Source organism: Nothobranchius furzeri, chromosome 16 (genome assembly GCF_043380555.1).
Source record: "Nothobranchius furzeri strain GRZ-AD chromosome 16, NfurGRZ-RIMD1, whole genome shotgun sequence".
Classification (NCBI taxonomy): Eukaryota; Metazoa; Chordata; class Actinopteri; order Cyprinodontiformes; family Nothobranchiidae; genus Nothobranchius; species Nothobranchius furzeri.
In genome coordinates this window covers 44,465,193-44,486,956 of record NC_091756.1, presented here as the reverse complement: position 1 = coordinate 44,486,956, position 21,764 = coordinate 44,465,193, and the positions used below count along the sequence as shown (strand labels likewise).

Below are 21,764 nucleotides of genomic sequence, written 5' to 3'. Positions count from 1 at the left end.
TTCCCAGACAAACCAGGCATGCTTTGTGTAGGTCCTTCCCGTGAAGAAAGAATCCACAGCCCTGAAGACAGGGGCGCGAAGCGGCTTTCCGTGAAGCAACGTCCAACATGGTGCTTATTGCGAGACACCCAGCAGAGCGAAGCAGAGAAGCTGAAGAGCCAAAAAAGTTAGCGCTCGGTGGGCAGGAATGCTAGCCAGAAGGCAGTAGAGTCCAGTCAGTGAGCGGTTAAGCTATCTTTTAATAGTGCAGCTAGTTGTCAGATGTGTAGTCAGCAAGGTGAAGAGCGTAAGAACAGAGGAATGATAGTGATGTGGTCGCTTACAAGTGGAGGGCGGGGCCTCCACGCCGCATCACTTTCATTTGCCTTACAGGCGTGATTAAATGTGTCTTCAGCCAGGCCACACAAGGGCGTGATGTCCCATAGTACCTTTGTTGTACCGAATGAATTGAGTGAAAGGGAATACACGTAACAACCACTTGGAGACTGAACAAGCTTGTGGCTAATTCTAGCGGCTAGCCGCTATAATATGGCGTGTTTCTTCAAATATTCATAATCGTTTATGCCCACATCTTAACACATCAGTTATTAAAATTTTTTTCCTCAGCTCTACTGAGCGCCCCAGCTAAACAAACAAACATGCTGCCTTAAACTTGCTCTGATTGGTTCATCGTGTGTCTGTCGTGCCAATAGAAGACTTGCAAATTATGTGATTCGGCTGAGAAAAAAAATGTGTGCCCGCACACGCATCCAGAAATAATGGCACAGGTGATAGAACGCAAATAGATGGTTCTATGATCCTCAAGCTTTGGTATATCATCATCACTTTAATCCTTAATGATCTTATATCGTCAGATCGCTCGATTGATCAAAGTCCGAGTCATTTGATTTTGAGTATCTGTCGATTTTGAGTTTTGATCCAGTATTTCGGCAAAGCAGTAAAATAAGAAAAAAAGGAGAACACATCCAAGTTTTCTTTACTTTTTTATGATTATAAAAAGGTATTTATTTATTTATACATTTATGTCATTTCCTTAGTTTATCCGCAGTGTCGCCCTATTCAAATCTGAGACCATGGTCTTGATTCGGAAAAAGGTAGAATACCTTCTCCGGGTCAGGGATGAGGTCCTGCCCCAAGTGGAGGAGTTAAAGTATCTTGGGGTCTTGTTCACGAGTGAGGGAAAACTGGAGCGTGAGATCGACAGGCGGATTGGTGCTGCATCTGCAGTGATGCGGGTGTTGTATCTGCAGTGATGCGGGTGTTGTACCGCAACCTGTCATGGTGAAGAGAGAGCTTAGTCAGAAGGCGAAGCTCTCGATTTACCGGTCGATCTACGTCGCTACCCTCAGCTATGGTTGTGAGCTTTGGGTAGTGAGTTTTGGGAACCCTCCAAAAACAGAGCCTTAAAATAGGGTATCAAAGAATGATACGGTCACCAATTTAGACATGCTGAAATAACACAAAACTGTCCAGTCTTAATGTGTGTAGCAGTAAATGCAAGAATTTACACATGGATGCATGACAGTGTTTGTTTATGAAATAGTTTTATTAAATCCCAGAGATAGAACCCTGCAGTATTCACATGACAGCGAGGGGATGCTCATAAGAAAGCACCCCAACACTCTTTGTGGCCAAACCAACATCTTTGTTTGAGTAATTTACTGAATATTGTGATGCAAGTCTGTATGTGTATGTTTGAAAGGGATGTCTGTCTGTAAACTACTTAGCACTCCTTAACTAGCTAATTGCCATGGGATGCTGTAGCCACAGAAACCTCCCTCAGTCAAGCAAGCAGGGGTCAGACATCACAACTGTAAGGAGGATCCACTATGACTCAGGGGGTGTGAATGTATATGTGAGTGTGTGTTATCACTGTGGTTATGCCAGCCAAGCATGTGCGCGCGCGCGCACACACACACACACACACACACACACACACACACACACACACACACACACACACACACACACACACACACACACACACACACACACACACACACACACACACACACACACACACACACACACACACACACACACACACACACACAGATTACATGACATAAATGCAGGCTGGATTTGCATTCATTTCCCCAGAGCAGCAGCAACCTTAGATAAAATTCACATTCTGCTGCTGAGCCATCAACTTTCACTCATCTCACTGTTCTTCTACAGCAGGTACATGCATTTTACCACTGTACACTATAACTAACACCATCTAGTAGCATGCAGAGAAGGGAACTCTCCCCCATCTGCATTTTTATGGCTTAATTTTCTTTAACTTGTTGCTAATTTGAGTGACAAGTTCTGGCACAATGGTGCTCCTTAAATCTTCCTCCAAATAAGCTTGCTGCAGGTGTAGATTTCTCTCATCTGAGAGAAAGCGAGTGAGACCTGAACCTCCTAATTACACCAGTGACGCAGAACGAGGAGAGATGGGAGGATTACATGGAGTGTCTATTTGCTAGGCGAGGATCACAGCTCCCTGGTGTGTGTGTGTGCTTTGTACAACTATCTACCACAGTGCGGCGTTACTGCAGCACTAATTCATTCAATCTTCTTATTTGTTGGTGTGAGAGTGTGTGGTAGTGGAAGACATGAAAGGAGAGCTGGAGGGTAATTACTGGCACTTCCTGCTGCTCTCTAATTGGCCATCTGCTTTGCCATGGGGCAGACCTACAGCCATCTTACATTAGCTACGAAGGATGGCGACAACCCAACATGCACATGCATTTCTGATAGTGAAAATTTCCTTTAATCTGTTTGAGAAAAGTGTACATTTCAACAGTTAAGAAATTATGTCAAGATACACTGCAGAAAGTGCAAACTGAAGATGTTAATATTGTAGAACACAAGTGTGCATTAGTAATTCAAGACTGCCTAATGCTCCAAAATTAAAAAAATACCTTAAACCCCCATCGTAACAAGAGGGACCAAAATATTAATTAATCTGGCAACATATCTTTACATTTCTATAATTTAAAATGTCAACCCCAGGGAAATACATGTGAATATTAAGGAGACAATGTGTAGTTTTTACCATTAAACTCTGGAAATATCCATCAAAATGTTTTTGAAAAAGGAATTAAATGATGCCCAGTTGTTGAAAAATATTGACGGCTTTGTAACATAACTATAAAAGATGGGTCTAAAATACATGGGAGCGAGTCTAAGTCTCTGGGTGACACTATATTGAACACATCTACCATGTCTGCCCAATGTCGGTACCAGATCGGCTCGGGATCCTGCGTCTGCAAATTACGTAACAGTAGATGATTGGCTGAACATAAGACTTGCGGAAGTTATGATACCACACTTAAAAGTTACGTTTGCACGTTGGCAATGATGATTTTAGTTTGTCAGAACTAATTTATGGTTATAGTCTTAGCGGTTATGGTCATGTAGTCCAAAAACCAACACTTTTCTGAGAAAATGTTTGATTTTTCAAAGGAAATGTAAAATAAAAGCAAACACATCAACTGATAAACAGTGACCCTCAAAAGCTCTTAATTTAGATGAAATGGGGCAAAATAAAATAAAAGAACTTTTTGGAAAAGACACCAAGCAACATTTTGAATGAATGTATATACATAACCACTAAGGAAATATACAGACAAATTCCACATTAATACAAACTGATATGGCTTCACATATAAGAACTGTTGTGTTTTTTGGCAGTCTGATGTTGGTTTTATGTAGTTTCACATTCTTTACAAAACAAAAGATAATATGGTGTTTTATTAACAAATTACAATTATAAAGAAAACATTTAGGTGTTAACAAACAAGAATTTATTAACAAAACTGCATATGTCTTTCCAAAACTTAAGTGTGAAAGCCAAGTGGATTTATCAGAGTCATCAGCAGACGCAGGACCCCGAGCAGATCTGGTACCGACACTGGCTTTTTTACATTCCTGCTAAATCTGTCACTATTAGCTGTGTTTTTACCATCCTTTCAACACCCACTATGTCCTGAACATGGTGAAGTAAGCTTTCGATCAGGTGTGATCCACATGAAGCACACAAACTGTTACAGTGCGCAGCTGCAGCATCACTTTCTCACTGGACGAGTAAATATCGAGTAATAACGAGTAAATATTATCAGAGGGTGAACATTACTCTTCAGAATCAGAGTCAGCCATGACCAGACATAGAGCTTGGTCTACAATGAACAAACCTGTCAGCATTGCACGTTTCTCCTCTAATATATAATAATACTTGAACTCTGTGAGCTCTGCTCTCCTCCTCTCCTCAGTTGAGAGCAGTTTTCAAACTCAGTAAACTGAAATTTTTAACAGAAAAACACCCAAAAGCTTTGCTCAGATTGAAGTTACACATATCTACTATCTTCTGGTGTAAAGTAATAACATCTTGAGGGATTATATTTGCAGGTCGTAGCTCGTTAAATGCAATGTTGCGACGTTGGCGCTTAAAGGGTCAATTCCACTGTCCTCAGCTAATTTTACTGAGGTTAGTACACGTCATAGCCATAAATGCTATGTGATTACAATTATTGACATAATAATTTCTTCCAGTTTTCGGCCTTTGTTTCTTCATTTTTGGTTTTCGGTTTCGGCAAAAAAAAAAAATTTCGGCGCATCCCCAATTTACATAGTTCTCCACTACTAATTTTGTAGTGGCTGCATGTGGGAATGCACGTTTGGGGACAGAGGAGGAGCAAGATCACGGAAGTAGCATGGAGCACAACTGACAACACACACCTGTGTGAAAATAGTAATCAGGATCTAAGCATCCCTACCTGAAATACAAAAAGACAATATAAATACAATAGTAAATGCACCATCTTGGACCGCATATTTGACATGATACCCCAGAACAATGCTATTCCCTCTGTTGTCCTGGTGGGGAATTGCTTAGCAACACTCTCCAGGAGATGAAGAGGTCCGAGAGCAAAACGTCTCTGTCACTGCGTGTGCGTCTCTCCCTCATGGAGCTGATGCAGAAGCATAAACTAGGCTTAACTCTCAGTGTTGCAGCAGACAATGCAGCAGTTCTCCAGTTTCCAGAGTCTCTTCAACAACATAATGAAACTGAACATTCATTCTGCACAGATAAACGCATACTACATGCAGCACCTTGTAAAACAGTTTTGATGTGTATTTGTGCATTCCACAATACAAGGTTTGTAAGATTCACATCACCTACTAGGTGGTGAGGTGGTCAGAAACCTGCAGACTGCCTACTGCTTCTTACCCTCGGACCTAAAAACCCTCCTGCAAAAAAATTTTGTCCATTCAGCACACATTCACGTCTTAAACTTCAACAGTAGCCACACTTGAGCCAGGAGCTTTTCTGTCACAGTCAGCCACAACCGTAATTACAAAAAACATTCAACACCCCTGCAAATCACTAAGGCAATCAAATAACTATTTCAGGTTTAAATGTTGAGTTGCAAAAAATGTAACAGGCATTAAATGTATGTATTAAAGAAAACTTGGCTGTAATTTGATCAAAGGCTTGTCCTAATTTTTATTATTTTGCTGTGTCAGTGAACAACCATTTGTTGAGCAACTGATCACCCAAATCAGCCCTTTGCATGTATAAACAGCCCACTTGTGGCATCTCTGCTTGTTCGTCTTCCTGCTGGGAAGTGGTGGAGCACCATTGTACTATGGTAGTGTTAACCAGCACAAACACCTTAAAAGAGTGTAATATTTTTACTTGTTTACTATCAAATTCACAAACTCCGTAAGGAACAGCGACTTTGTCGCTGAGTTGGCAACACTGATAACAAAAGGAAGGAAAAATCTCAAAACAAAAAATAAAAAACCCACCCAAATCCTACTGGGCAAAGTGCCTGCACCCACAGTAGCTGCCTGTTGCAGATGCTGTGTTTCTGTTAGTGTGTAGGTGAATGGTGTGTCAGCAATGCAGCCTATTGTTATTCTTCTCATAAGACGTTACCCAACATACCTCATTCCCTTGTACTTCATTTCATAATGCTTCCCAGTGTGGAATGTCATCAGTCTCACTGACTATACTTTTCAAAATCACACTCCTCCTAAAGCTCACTTCTTTCTCCAGCGCGCACACGCACGCACGCACGCACGCACACACACACACACACACACACACACACAGTACTTTCTGCCTCTGCAAAGAGCCCGCAGATTTTTTGCTGAGCCCTTACTTTTTGTTGGTGGGCATTAATACTCGAAGCCGCCCCATGTGGCCACTTGATGTTAGGAATAGAACAATAATGTTACGACACACTCACAAAACAGGCCCGTTATTAGCATTACCCCACACTTTTTCCCTCTCTTACACACAAAATACCATCGCAAAGCCAGACAACAAGGCAAACAGGGAGGAGCAAATAGAGTCTGTGGGGTCTTAGTAGTTGATGGAAGATACATTTAGTATAAGTGGATTAGCCTCAATACAAACCAATCCCCCTTCACATTAAGACAAGAGACAGGCAATGAGGGAGAGATGTGGAGGTGACTAGAGTGAATTCTGTGGACGTCTGTAAAGTGTAAGATAGAAAGGAGAAAGCAATTGGAAATCTCAGGGATAATCTTGACAAAGTGATAAGAGTTTGCTTCATCTTTACAATGAGCCACAACCCATAAGTCTGCATTAAAACGACAGAGAAACTAAGGAACTGGATTAGAATTATTCAAATGAATACTTTCCTGCCATCTACTGTTATTGCTCTCATCTATTTAAAGAGAAACTTGATTATTAACACATATCCCACAGATGTAGTCCAATCACACCAAGAAGCTGCAGTTGAGTGTTATTCAATTATGTGTTTATGAGGAAAATCAATAAACAAGTTACTGATATAAGAACTGTCAGACAAAACAGTCTGCAGTGTAAATTATGGGACTATGCACGTTTTCCAAAATTTCTTTCATCGGTTATTGACGCCCCTCCACGGTTAATAGCAGGTTAACCGGAAACCAACCAACCCCCACCCGACGCACACAAACATTTGCCCCAGCTTGGTAACAGCTTGGTAACAAACTACCTTGTGCTGCCTTCCTCATATTACATCGCAAACCAAATGAAAGCCTTTTACAAGCCCGGAAGCATACATCTAGTTTTTTTATCAGGTTGGTTAACTTTTTATTGATCCGGAGAAGCTTTAAATGACGATCGTCTTGTTTTTGCTTGGGTAAGTACTGAGTTATGTTATTTTTTCATTAACTCATGATAATAATGCTATAGCTAATGCTAACGATCAGTAGGTGCTAGGATCTACTTGTAACTAACATTTTGTGCCTTTTAAATACAACTTTCTGGTGTGTTTGTTTGATATTAATAAGGTATATTAACACCATGTTGCAACACTAAGCTAACTGCTAAAAACATTAGCACTCTGAAAGCTATTTGCAGTGAGGAAATGCGAACACAGTATCAAACTGTTGTCATTTTTATGGCTGTTTCTAAGCAACTGTTTATTGAAACACTCAGATTACTGATCAACTTCTGCCGTATTCTTTCAGTACGATCTTTTTTATTAAGTATTTTATGGCGCACTATAGTCAGGACTTGAAAATAGCACTTGTCTTTGTCCCAGTTAGTGATTGTAATGACTGTTGACTGCAGTGCCAGCTACTTCCGGACCCCATCTGCATTTGGTGATGTAGATGCAACGTCATGTGAAACCCAGCAATAGGAGGATCTTTTGTGATGTCAGTCTTAATGTTTCTCGCATTGCATCCCGGTAGTGTGTGGTAAACAAGCAACACATTTTACCTATAATTTGGTTGTTTTGCCTGTTTGGAGGAGGATTCAGTGAAGCAGATGGATCATTCTTGCTGTGTGGTTGATAGTTTGGCCCGTGGGAGACTTGATAAAAAGTTTTATTGGAATTTTCTTTATAGACGACCGCAAAATACAAAAGAGATAATAGGAAGCAACCCGGACTCTCCGAAGAAAGCCTGGACTCCTGCAGCAACAGACAGTTTGCAAGGCTCATTTAGTTCACAGTTAGCCCTTGTGACCATTTGTTAATTATAAAAGATGTTTTTAAAAACATTCATCTTTGTGTATTTTAAATGGACAGCGTCATGTTGTTTTTGCGTTGTGATTCAGGTGTCTCAACTCACGATCATAATAATAAAGAAATAAATAAGGGCACAAATTAATGAAGACTTACCGGCTTTGCAGTTGCTGTGAGGATTTATCCATTTTCTTTGGCCATCACCCACAGGTGATGTAAATAGTGTGACTCTGCTCGTCAGAGGAAACTGCTGCTATAAACACGACCATGGCTTTCCATTTTCAGATGAGATCGGCTCAACTTTTCTCAATAATACAAAATAATGGTAGGCCTCCAGACGTTTGAAAGTCTTTTAATTTTTCATGAGTGAAGGGTCCAGGGGCTTTCTGCTGAATAGGAATAAATATCTCTCCAGCAGATTAGTTAAAAAATACCGACGAATTGGACCAACGTTTTCAGTCACCCCAGAGCTCATACGGGCTTTTTTAATAACTTTAATTTTCTCTTCAATACAGATTTTAAGCTTCTCTCTAGACCTCCTCTTGTCTTTAGACACTGGAATGTTTATTTATCGAAGATTTTGTCCGTAAACTAGGGCTGGGCAAAAATAAATAAATAAATCGATTTTATCTATTTATCGATTTTGTAGTTTAAAACGATTTTTATTTTGCAAACTCGAGTTTTTTGAAACAATAGTTTTTTCGGACTTTTCCGCGTTTCGTCCTTGTTTGGTTGCCGTAGTAAGATATGAGGCAGCCCCCACCCCACCTACACAGTCAAAACAACATGGTAGCGTGTAGCAGAGAACTACTTCCAAAGAAAGGCACAAGTAATTCCGTAATTTGGAACTGGTTTGGGTTTGATGCAGCAGACGAAACACAGGCGAAGCCTTGCTGCAAAATATGTTTCAAGGCTGTTGCTACTGGAAGCAGCAGTACAACAAACCTTTTCCAGCACCTAAGGAATAACCCTATCGAAGAATGGGAGAAGTGCAGCCGGCTCCATAGTGAAAGCGGCTCCTCTAGCACACCTGCTAAAAAGCAGACTACACTTCCTGAGAGCTTTACAAACTGTGTACCTTATGACAAGAACGGAGCGCGATGGAAAGCGATTACAGAGGCGATCACGTTTTATATTGCCACAGACGTGATGCCAATTTATTGTCGAAAAGAGAGGCTTTAATCACATGCTGAAAGTGTTGGATGCGAGGTACGTTGTCCCCAGTCGCAAGTGTTTTGCCGATGTAGCGCTGCCTCACCTGTACAATACAACTCGGGAAAAGATCCGTAGCGAGCTGGAGGAGATGCAGTTCTACTCAGCCACAACGGACCTGTGGTCCAGACGGACGACGCAGCCATATCTGAGTCTGATGGTTCACTACATCAACACTAGTTGGACTCTGCGCAGCATCTGCCTTCAGACAGCGTATTTCCCCAACAACCACACTGGTGACATAATTGCCCATGGCTTAAAAGACACTCTCAGCTCCTGGGGACTTTCGGAGGAATGACTCGTCTGCATGACAACTGATAGTGGCATCGAAAAAGCCCCTAAGGACAAAAACTGGCCCATCTTGCAGTGCTTTGGCCACAGACACCACAACGCTATAGGTAAGAGTTGGTGTAAAATTAAATAGGTACACATACGTGCACATTGTAAAGTACTGTTTGCTTATAATTTAATAGCCAGAACATGCCTGGTAAATATTTCAACTGGTTTACACACATAGACTGGGTTACAAATATAAACCTGACTTTTCCTTAATCTGCATTCATTATACATTATGTATTAACCTGTGTTACAGCTATTAAAATTGTGATAAAAGTACAAAACAATTTCGAAAATTCACGTAAGCAAATATATAGTTTTAAGCTTGGAGTGACAACCAATATACTAAATTTCTTTTCACATTTATTACAGAGAATGGTGTGAAGGATCCAAGGATCGATCGGGCCATAGGGGCCTGCAAAAAAGCTGTATCAGCCTTCTCCTACAGCTGGAAAAAAAGGCGAGACATGACACACGTGCAGGCTGAGCTTGGACTTCCCCAGCATCTTTTGATCTCAGAATCCCCAACACGTTGGGGGTCTCGTCAAAGATGATTGAGCGCTTTCTTGAGCAAGAGAAGGCAATAACTCGTGTCCTGGGTGCAGACAAGAAAACGCGCCATCTTGTTCCCACGTGGCAAGATTTGGAAGTATTAGAAGCCACCAACAAAGCAGTGAAACTTCTCCAGGACTTCACTGATGCACTGTCAGGGGAGTCATATGTCAGTGTGTCATGTATCAAACCAGTGCTGCATTTGTTTAAAACAAGTCTCCTCCTGCCAGAGGAGGAAGATTTGGAGCTAACAAAAACAATCAAAGCTAATATCATGTGTTACCTCGAAAGTAAATACTGTGATTTGAAGACAGAGGAACTTTTGGACATGGCCACACTTTTAGACCCAAGGTTCCGTTCAACCTACATTGATGCAAGCAAACTGGAAGTTGTCAAAAAAAAGAGCGGTGTCTGAGATCTCTGCTCTCTGCAACTCTACCACAGAGGAAGCTGGTCCCTCAGCTGTTCAAGAGAACACCCCACCAAAAAAGAAAATGACTCTGGGTGCCTTCTTTAAAAACTGTGCATCATCCACCACGCTACACGCACAATCTGAGATAACATAAATTGAGACTGAGCTTGCAACATATCTCCTCATTCCAGACATAAGAGCCAGACACAGATCCTCTTGAATGGTGGAAGCTGTATCAGCCCAACTTTCCAAGGCTAAGCTTACTGGCTAAAAAATATCTTTCTGTTCCAGCCACTAGTGCCCCCTCAGAGAGAGTAGAGTGGGTGGAGGAATAGTTACCTGCAACCGGCCTGCCTTAAGCCAGAGGTTGTGGACAGGCTCATCTTTCTTGTAAAAAATGTTTAGAATGAGCATGCACAATTTTTCAGAGATCTAACAAGCACGTGTTTTGTTGTTATAGATACAAGTTTACATTTGTTCATTCTTTGAGCAGGCTATACAGCTCCAACACCGTGCTCTTTGCTAACTGCTTCATGGTTGAACACATTTGTTTGGTCATGAGATGAGCTCATTTCTTCTTCTGTAGTTGTCCAGTAAAGATATTTAGATAGCGGCACAGTTGCACCCCCTAGTGGCACAAATATTTTACACTCCAACACAGCAGGACTTGAAACAGTTAACCAGGCAAAACTATTTTACCCGGTTACAACATTAACAGCAATTAATCAGTTAAATGGTTATCTGGGTACATCCCTAGACGATTTAGTTCACTGCAGTTTGCAGGAAAGTTGGCTAACATGTGGCATAAAGCACAAGTTTATATCAATGGCAACATATTTTGTAGGCCAAAGCCAGAAAAAGAAAACATAAGAAAATGAATATCAAAATGGCCAATTAAGGGATTGCTCAATATAAAATTATTTCTAGTTAAAGGGCTCGTTCACTGAGAGACCAAGTAATAATCGTCGTCTTGTCAGACATGAGTACCACACGTGCATATTTGCCACAGAACTCAACTCACGTATCCGCAGCTTTTTGCGTAATTTATAGGGGTGAGTCGTACCAGCATAAATAGATGCCAAATTGCGTACTGGCTACGCAAAATGCATACAGGTTGGCGGTCAGACATACTAACTCAACTTGAGACTGTTATCCACACCTTCATCTCCTCACGCTTAAGACTACTGTAACTCTCTTATCACATGTCCGAGCAAAACCTCCCTGAACCGTCTTCAGGTGATTCAGAATGCCTGTGCTCGGCCTCTGACCAAGTCCTCCAAATACACCCACATCACCACACTTCTCCTCCTGCCAGTCAGCCTCAGGGTTAATTTCAAGATCCTGGTTCTGGTCTATAGGGCCTTACATGGACAAGCACCATCATACATTGGTGATCTTCTTAGTCCCAACACCCCCAGCAGGTCCCTGAGGTCCAGTGACCAAAGCCTACTTGGTTGTGCAGCACCAGGCTAAAGACCAAAGGTGACAGATCATTTGCTGCTGTGGCCCCCAAGGCTCTGGAACTGTCTCCCCGAGCCTGAGATCAGTGGACTCAGTGGTCTCCTTTAAAAAGCAGCTGAAAACTCACCTGTTCAGGCTGGCTTTTGTGTGACCTTCATCACCCTCTCCTTGTTCTGCTCTCCCTACCTATTCCACCTTCCCCAGGATCCACTGATTTCCCTCTTTCCCATTCACTCGCTCTCTTTTTCTTAACATTCTTCTTCTTCTTCTTCTTCCATTAGGCCCGCAGCAGCGCTTTCGCTGTGAAGGCCTATTGAATCTGCTCTGTTTATTTTTCTTCCGCCAAGTAAATTGGCTTTTTGGAGGCCTTAACATACCCGAAAACTCAGGAATTATTGCACACATGTCAGGCATGGTGTAAAATTTGGTATTTTAAAAGGTCCCAAAAAATATCACAATAAAACTAAATCCACAGCGCCCCCTAGAATGAGAAAAATACCCCCCTCCATAAACCTTAGTTTGTCATACAGTTATGAAATTCTATACACTTGTAGTACTCAACAGTCCGCACAGAAAAGTCTCTTGCAACCATGGTCAACATCAAACAAGAAGTCGGCCATTTTGTTTTGAAGTGGTGATTTTGACCCCGTTTTGGCCGTTTCTAGGGTCCGCTTCTGATTGATTTACTCGATAATCTTTCGCACGATCGTTTCGAAAGTTGTGGGAAATTGCTCAGAAGGGATGGGCGATCAAATAGAAAAAATAAAACTGACTTTTCGTATATGCTGAGGGAGCGTGGCCAGGCCTCGAAGTTCGACTACTCGCCAAAAAAATATAAATGGCTATACTTTCATACTCTAATAAAGTAGTTACAAAAATTTCTGTGGTCATTCGATATCCAGCCACATCCTAACCCCAACCCTAACTAAACTGAATGGTCGGGTGATGACATCACGCAAGCCCCGCCCCCTCAGGACCAAAAAGGTGAAGTTTTACTGTGATAGGTCCCAGATCGCCCCACTTCACTTAATCACCACACATTTGTAGCTGGTAACTCAAGACAAGTGGGTGTTTCTTGGCGTCACTTTATGGAAGTTTTAAAAAGAGGGCGGGGCTGTGGCGGCACGGCGAAGTCAGGCGTACTGCTGTGGCCATACGTTTGCCTCCCATTTCGTCATTTCTAAAGATATCGCCACGAAACTTCTGGTGAGTGATCCTAGTCCGGCCCCCTAAAAAATCTTATGTGAAAATCTGGTGGGCGTGGCCTATGTTCTTAAATAGCGCCCCCTAGGACTGTTAAAATTTCAGCCCCAAGCCATGCTTTAACTGGAGGATTACAAAATTTGGAACACTAATGTAGTGTCTCAGGACCTACAAAAAAAGTCTCTTGGAGCCAAGCACAAAGTCGCACAGGAGGTCGGCCATTTTGGTCCAAGTACTCGATTTAGTGGTTTTTGCACACATTGTTTGAAGAATGATGCCCCGTTGCCCTTTTCACCGATCACCTTCAAACTTCTGCTATATACTCTTAAGCTATATGGGAAAATTCAACCGTTGGATTTTTCTAAAGTTGAAAGGTGTGGGCGTGGCTAAGCCTCAAACTTTGACCTGTCGCCACGCCACTCCTTTTTTCACGGCTCCCTATTAGACTCCTTTCACCCAATCACCAGTAATCTCTGGCAAATAGCAGTAGACAGGTTGAGGTAACTTGGTGTCCAGTATTGGCAGGTTTCAAAAAAAGGCGGGGCTTTGGGAGCATGGCAAAATTCGCCATCACGCCATGTAAATATGTTTGCTTCTCATTTGCTCAGTTATCATGATATCACCATGAATTCTCTGGTGAGTGATCCTAGAAATGGACATGATAGGTTTGTGGGCGTGGCCTATTTTCTGAAATAGCGCCCCCTATGACCATTAAAACTATCAGCCCCAAGCCATACTTTGACTGAGGATTACGAAATTCGGTACACTAATGTAGTGTCTCAGGACCTACAAAAAAGTCTCTTGGAGCCTAGGGCAAAGTCGCACAGAAGGTCTGCCATTTTGGTCCAAGTACTCAATTTAGTGGTTTTCGCACACGTAGTTTGGAGAGTGATGCCCCATCGCCCTTTTCACCAATCACCTTCACACTTCTGCTATATACTCTTAAGACATGGGGGGGAAATTCAACCGTCTGATTTTTCAAAAGTTGAAAGTTGTGGGTGTGGCTAAGCCTCAAACTTTGATCTTTCGCCATTACATTACTTGATGTAATAACTCCCATGTGCATGATCAGATCCATATCAAACTTTGTGTGATCACTGACCACATCTCAAGACAGTGACGATGTGGACAGCTGATATCACCTACGTCCCTGACAACAGGAAGTCGACTGTTTTATGGTGAAATGCCCTTATTTGTCCCCTCTAACTTAGTCAGCATGACATTAAGTTCATGCACTGACTTCATGATGCTGTAATGACCATTTAGTTCTGATAGCTTTCCAGAAAGGGAGGGTCTCTGATGCCATGGCGAATTCTGGCGTGATGCCGTGACCTTACGTTTGACTGTAACTTCCGTAAACAGCCTCTGATCTGCACAAGACTGAACATGGCAATCAACAATCATCCCTTTAGCCAATGAGGCACAAACGGTTGGTGAACGTTGTATAATATCACCACAGGGCCCCCCACATACCTTTAAAACTGTAATAACTCCTACAGACGAGGTCACAACTGCACCAAACTTGCTATATGTCATTACACAAAGGCACCCAACACAATCCTGTGGTCATTGGTTGATATGGCTTTAGCTCCGCCCCCTGACAGATATTAGGCCCTGAATAACACATGCATGATGCAATTCACACCAAACTGCACACAAATGATTGTTGTCAACCTACAAACTTCTTCATGGACCATTTCCAAAATTTGGGACAGTGCCCCCTAGATACAATCAAACCTTTGTAACTTCTGCAAAAAAGCTCCAAACTACATCAAACTTGGTGGGAGTCATCACACAACTGCATTCAACACATGTATGTGCTCACTCAGTCAAATCACTTTAAGTCCGCCCACTTACAGCCTTTTGGCTCTAGATGACCCATGCAACGTTTGATTGATGTCAAATTAACAGAAAACCATCTTTGATGACCAAAGATGACCTCTATGGGATTTAGTTGTAAATGATCACAGCGCCCCCTAGATGGGTTCAAACACTTTTTTACCCTTACTTGAGTAATTAACCCTATATCAGGAAAATATTGTCCTCGGTTTGTGTCCTTCCAGTGAGCTTTGCAGATTTGGGAAAATGTCATCAGGCAGTAATCATTGTTAAATTCATAATTATTCTCGGAGGGAGACCAACTCTATCTGCCGCTGGGAGCCCCGTAATGCATAGCATCATTTCAATATGGCGGTGTCTGCGGCACGGTTTATATGCAGGTAGCGGCGCTGCGGCTGCTTTATATAGCGACTCGTTGCATTCTCCCTCAGCCCAAATCCTCAGATCATGCATTTTAGCTAAAACGCTAACGTTAGCTTGCCTTGCGTTGACTGTAGAGTTGTGGGTGATGGTCACGCAGATGTGTCATGAGATTTGAAGTGTTGCTGCCTTTCACAGACACTTTTTCCTGCATGTACTGCAAACAGGATAGCCATCTTCTATCAACTGTCCCTCGGCATTCTTCAAATATCCAAAAGATGCCCATATTTCTGACTTTGTCTTCTTTGAGGGATAAAAAATTTCCTGAGCCCTGCCGTCTCCTCCTTTGGCCATTATTTCAGCTTTAGCTTCAAGAAAGTTTTGGTTGTAAACAACAAAGTGTGCATGTGCCGCCGACAACTTAAGCAGATGATACGGTGGCTGGTAAGGGTCACCGCGCCTACACCGCAGCCACGGTAAACCCACCGAGATAATATAGTTTTTTTTAAAACAAGACGGTTATTATTATTGTCAACTTTTTTACCGGTGTTTACCGCTACACCGGTTACCGTGACAACCCTACTTACTTAAATAAGTTTGATTGAAATGTTATTTATTCAGCAATTAGCGTTACCTTACACAGTTGAATGTGCTTAGAACCAAAGGAAGTAAAATCGATACTGTAGGCCCCATAAAAGCAGAACAAACACAAGCAAAGCATTAATCAATCAAGTGAGCGTCCAGATTCTGTTCTGAACGTTTCTTCAGAAATGTATTCACTTGTGTTGCAGACAGACTACCTGTCTAGCTTCATAAAGCCCATTTTGCAGCATAATAAAATTTCATGTGGGTTTATCTTTTATGGTAGTTCATCATTGAGTCTCCTTTTCTGATGCAACTGTGGTAAGCCAACGAAACCTTAATGAGTGGAACAAACCAGACGTTTATAATCAGTTCGCTTTAAGTATTTCTACACTTCAGACTCCACCGACCTGTGAAGATGTTTGTAACTCAGCTTGCTGAAGCCCTTAGCTCATATGGAGGTCAGAGCTGACTAATAACAGGAGCTGAACACCACCAGCATACACAGTTCAGCAGCACATACTAGAGGTGCAGAGGAAATGGTAGTTTTGTCAGTTGCTAAATTAAAGCTAAAATCCTAAAAATGGTTTTGACACTTTAATTACCGACTAATTAAACTGGCTGACATTGCTGGCTATGAAGAGTTTTTGCAGCAGACCACTTATGTAAGCAGACAGATCAGTTATGCAAAAGCATTCCTCTCTACTTCCTAAAATGTTAAATGTACAGCAACATAAGGGCTTTCACAGCTTAAGTTGAGGCTAAACTTATAAAAAGCATGAAAGGAATCATGCAAATACAAGTTTCTGCTGGTGTGGTACCATACCTCTTGCAGAAAGCTTCTTAGTGTTGATGATTTTTGCAGCATACTCCTGTCCGGATGACTTCTTAACACACCTACGAACCACTGAAAATGCTCCCCTAAAAACAAAGAAAACAAACAACCAGAAATTAGTTCCTTTTCACAAGCGCTCGCCTGCACATACAAAGTGTGACATTTAGAACAATCCACACAAGCAGCAGTGGTTTGTTAGTGAATGTAACCCACACACACATACTTTTAACAGCCATTTGCATCAGGGCATCAGTCTAGGTTATATGAAAAGATGAGATAAGCAATCAGCAATAATATCACATCTGTTAAGGTCTTGGATTAGAAATGAATGACAATGAACGTCTGCTAATCTTTGAAATACGCTCAATAGGACTCAACCGACTGACAGAGTAAAATGGGTTTAGAAGAGACAACAAAGACCAGCTGCCGTTCTCACTACAATAGTCAACATTTATTACATTCACATTATCAATGAGCTCAAGCACAAAAGCGAGAACAATGCTAACAACTGCTACGCTAAAGAGTTTCACATTGACCTAGATGAATGCTCTCCATGCTACTCTTGTGATTTGCAGTATTCACAGAGACATAATTACAGCTGATTTCTGTGGGTGCCTGTACATCCTGCAAGTTTTAGTCTTTCCAGCTTTTCTGACAAGAGCAAAGCAGCTTTTTACGACTGCCGAAGGCTCCTGCCGCCACTTTCTGCTGCACTCTGCTCCTGCGACTCTGCTTTTAGCTTCAATTATTTAACGGCAAACGAGAGGTGACAGGTGACACAAGTACAAGTCAGTACTTGGATGTTAATAACCTATGACAGAGCAAAATGCAATAACAAAACAGTTGCAGGGGGTAAGGAAGCAGAGGTGCATGCTAAGTCGAGAATCAGATAGTGGAGGCCAGATAAAGTGTGGAGGACTTATAGGTGTGTGTATATGTGTATGGGAACACCGGTGGTGCAATCACTGCCATTGATTACTGTCAATTAAAAAAGGACAGAGTGGAAATGGCAGATGGAAATTAGGGCTAGTATATCTTTGTGGGACCAATGTTGCCCTGCTGCTGCTAATTCAGGTACAAATAACAAAGAGGGAGCAGCTACCACAGACAAGAGAGCTATAGTCTGGAGTGCACATTCCTGTGACACATACATCAGATTTTGAGATAAAAATGCTCAAAAACTGCATACTATTATGTTTATGTTTTGGCATTCAATTATCTATATTCCACCTAGTAGAATGGTTTTGCTAGTAAAGGTTTGTGACTACAGCTATAACATGATCCAACTGTCTCTACAAATTTACACCTCAAAACATCTATTAAACATCTATTATAGGCATAAAGAGATTGGGCAAGTCAGAAGAATGCGTTTGCTCGTGGGTGATAGAGGTGAAGCTGCTTAGAAATTGGGTCACATAATCTAGTGATACAGTCATCACAGTAAGGAGAAAACACACCCTGCCTCCCACACAGTAAGACGGTCAAATAGAGATAATAAACGTCGGGAGTGGGTGATCGCCTCAGTGATAAATCTATAAAGGGGAAAGAATGTATTGATAACACGGATGATGGACTGAGCCAGCATTTCAGAGCAAACAGCGCAGCCTGCAGCGAATAACTTCCTCATCGAGTCATTCAGGGGTGCCTAGCCTTTTTCTACACAGTTACACAAACCATCTACAGCTGCTAGAGAAGGAGAATAGAGTCCGGCCTAGTTAGCTGGCGATGAAAGCCGCAGGTATACCGAGCCCGAACAGACTAGCTGTCAGAGCCGTGGGCCGGTGAAATGTCACACGGCTCCGGCGTCTCTCGGTGCCCCGCTGACAGCTCCGGCTGACCAGAAAACACCGGTTCGCGAACACGGAAGGGCGAACAGCCGTCAATGCAGCAGCCTGTGCGCGATATTTATCGTCGCTTGCAAATAAAAGGCGCAACGATAGTTGGCTAAATCGGCTAGTTTATCAATATCGGCATGGTAGCTGGTTAGTGTACCTTTATTTAGCATGACCGCAACGCGACAATACCCACTCCAACAGAGACATGGGCAGGCATTTATCACCAAACCTGTCAGTCAGAACGCGATTCGAGTTAAATATCACCTGCTAGCCGGCTAAGCAGAAATAATACGAGGCGAGGTTGCGGGGGTGGGGGACAAAACGTCAAGACAAACACGATGCACACTGCTGCTGCTTACTTCCCGAGCTCCTCGTATAGCTGGTATTCGTCGGTAAACCGTGTGGAAGTAGCGGTGGTTGCCATGGTTGGAGCCGTGAGAGGGGGAGCCCGAGCCTTGGGGTACGACGGCGGCTGGCTCTCGTTCGGGGTCCGAGAGGAGGGTAGCCTAGCCTCCAACACTGGAACACCTTTCTGACAGGCAAGCAGGACTGAAGAGGAGAGAGGCGAGCAGGGGCGGAAAGGGAGAGGCGGCGACGATGATGGTGTATGTGTGGAGCAGGGGGACAAATCCTCGCGAGAATAGGAAAGTATGGCAAGCCAATTAATCTTTTAAAAGTTAGACGGGATTTTCAGTGCTGGTGCCCATATTTCAGTTTTCTTGTCAAAAGTAGCAATTTGTCGAAATAATTTAAAAAAAACCTCTGACACGAATATAGAATAATAGAGTAAAGCACGTTCTCTGTGCAAAGCAAAAATTTATCATATTTCATCATATACCCACCAAGTATCTTAAATATGACACAATAATAACATTGATAGAGAAGTAGAAATATATATTCGTCAAATTTCATTAGCCAACATATTGTTCAGATTTTTAAATATTTCATAAGTACAAATGTTTTGAACATCATCATTGGACTTAAAAGGTCATTCAATAACAGTCACTAGGACTGTTTAGAATTCCTATTATGACTGGTTTAAATTTATTTTAGACATTAAAATGACAAGACTACGATTACTAATATATTTTGGATGCCTCGATGGGATGATATTTTAACGAAAGAGGTTAAATATCCCGTAATTCTAAATATGATACTGAGATTATGTTGTTGCAGCCATTAGTCAACAGCTGATATGTTCCTTATGCTAGAGAAAATGTTAAATCAAGGATATCTATCCTATAACCAGTGTGTCATTACCAGGTATGATGGCCCCTTAAAGCTGCTATAGATATTTGGAAAATAGACATCCATGCCTCTGTAAAAGTTCTATCATGGAATAGCTTTAAATACATTGTAGAGATAAAAAATAATAATAAATAAAAACGAAAGAAAGTGGTTCTTTCTCCAAAAACCTCTGTCAAAAACATGTTTTGAACTAAATGCAACTATTATACAATCTGGTGTCAGTGTCACCTAATTGTCACACTTCTGCACTTCCCTGGGTCCTCCACTCATAATGCCATAACAGCTTTAACATTTTTATTATTATTTTGTAACGTGTGTAATTGTATAGGTAATTGGAAGTTTGTAGGATCATCCCGTCTCCCAGCAGATAATGCTACTGTTGTGTCCTTGGGCAAGACACTTAACCCTCCTTACCTGCTGGTGGTGGTCGGAGGGACTGGTGGCGCCTGTGCTCGGTAGCCGCCTTTCCGCGCGCCCCAGGGCAGCTTTGGTTACAATGTAGCTCATCACCACCAATGTGTGAATGTGTGAATGACTGATTTTGTTGTAAAGTGCCTTGGGGGTTTTAGGACTCCAGAAGGAGCTATATCAAATACAAGCAATTCATCATTTTACTATCACTGGTTTAAAATTGGAAAAAAAAAAAAAAATCCCAGTATGCTGTGAGTGGGCATATTCAAATATAAGCTTTAGAAATAAGAGCATAATTTTAATGTCCTCAATTTAAAGTCCCATGAACACATATGTTGGTTTGGCTTTAATTTTTATTTTATAAATGTATTGAGATTTGGGTGGCATCATTATATGTCACAATGGCTTGGCATAAAATGGACCAACAGTGCCTTCAATTCAGTGAAGTAATTAAAAATGTGAGGAGATGAAGCTGAATAGTTTGCTTCATTTAGACTCAGTCATGTTGTAGAAGGCATTAGATCAAGTTGAGCTGACATTTTGCTGAGAGGCACATGGCTCCGCTGAGGGACGCGCTGGAAAACAAATTTGACACCCAACTTTCGTCTCTCCTAATATCTTCCAAATATTGTGAGGAACCACCCAGCAGAATTTTACTGCACTGCCTGGGATACACCCAAGCCCTGTGTCACACCTCACTGCAGAAGAGACAAACTTATATAGCCTATGGGTTATAAAGCAGCATGCTGCAGGTCACTGAGTTCAGAAACCCCCACTTTCTCTCTGGAGAATCACACACACAACCTAAAGACACAAAAACCAAACCATGCACACACTCTTTTAGTTGCTTTGGTCTCTTTAGTGACTTGTTACTATGATTTGAGTAACTGGTGTTTTTGCCGTCAAGTCAGGCGTAGATTCTGCTTCTCCATTTGAAAGGAGTTCCAGAATTCCCTTTCTTTTAGCTTTTAGCTCATGTTTAATTTTGATCAATTAGCAAATTCGGTGTTTTTTTCCAGGAAATATGAATAAATTCCTTTCACTGTTGCTATTTTGTGTGTCTTTAAGGACATACTGAGTACCATTTAGATAATTCAGCCTTTTTTAGAAGGCTGATCTTGATCTTTTTAGCATGACGAGTCAAATTAGCATTTGACACATTTTACATTTAGCTCATGTCGCCGAAGTTTATTCTTGTTCACATAAACTTTTTGTTGTTTTGAATCTCTGTGCTCATTTTTTGTTATCTGTGCATTTCATTTTGGTTCTTTAAAATTACAACAAAATTTCTATTTGGGTTCTACATGGGTGTATTTGGCTGCTCGGTGGTAAAGTGATTTGTGCCATTACCTCGCGGCAAGAAGGTTTCAGGTTCAATTCTCTGGGGTTTCTCTGCGTGGAGTTTGCATGTTCTCATTGTGCACACATGGGCTCTCTCTGGGGACTCCAGCTTCCTCCCACAGTCCATAAATATGACTGTTAGGTTAATTCTCTTTATGTGA

General features: G+C 41.8%; 1 protein-coding gene across 18 annotated transcripts in view; it reads right to left on the bottom strand.

Moving 5' to 3' along the window:
- The window catches only part of LOC107387740 (calcium/calmodulin-dependent protein kinase type II subunit gamma), a 68,244-nt gene extending 49,073 nt beyond the window's left edge, over window positions 1-19,171 (bottom strand). For all 18 annotated transcript variants that reach the window (XM_015962887.3, XM_015962892.3, XM_070545707.1 and 15 more), the window contains exons 1-2: window positions 18,963-19,171; window positions 16,760-16,854 (exon numbers count right to left, since the gene is read on the bottom strand). In XM_015962887.3, coding sequence (XP_015818373.1) covers window positions 16,760-16,854; window positions 18,963-19,027 — 160 coding nt within the window. In that variant the 5' untranslated portion in view covers window positions 19,028-19,171. The remainder of the gene's footprint in view (window positions 1-16,759; window positions 16,855-18,962) is intronic.
- Window positions 19,172-21,764: the final 2,593 nt, after the last annotated feature.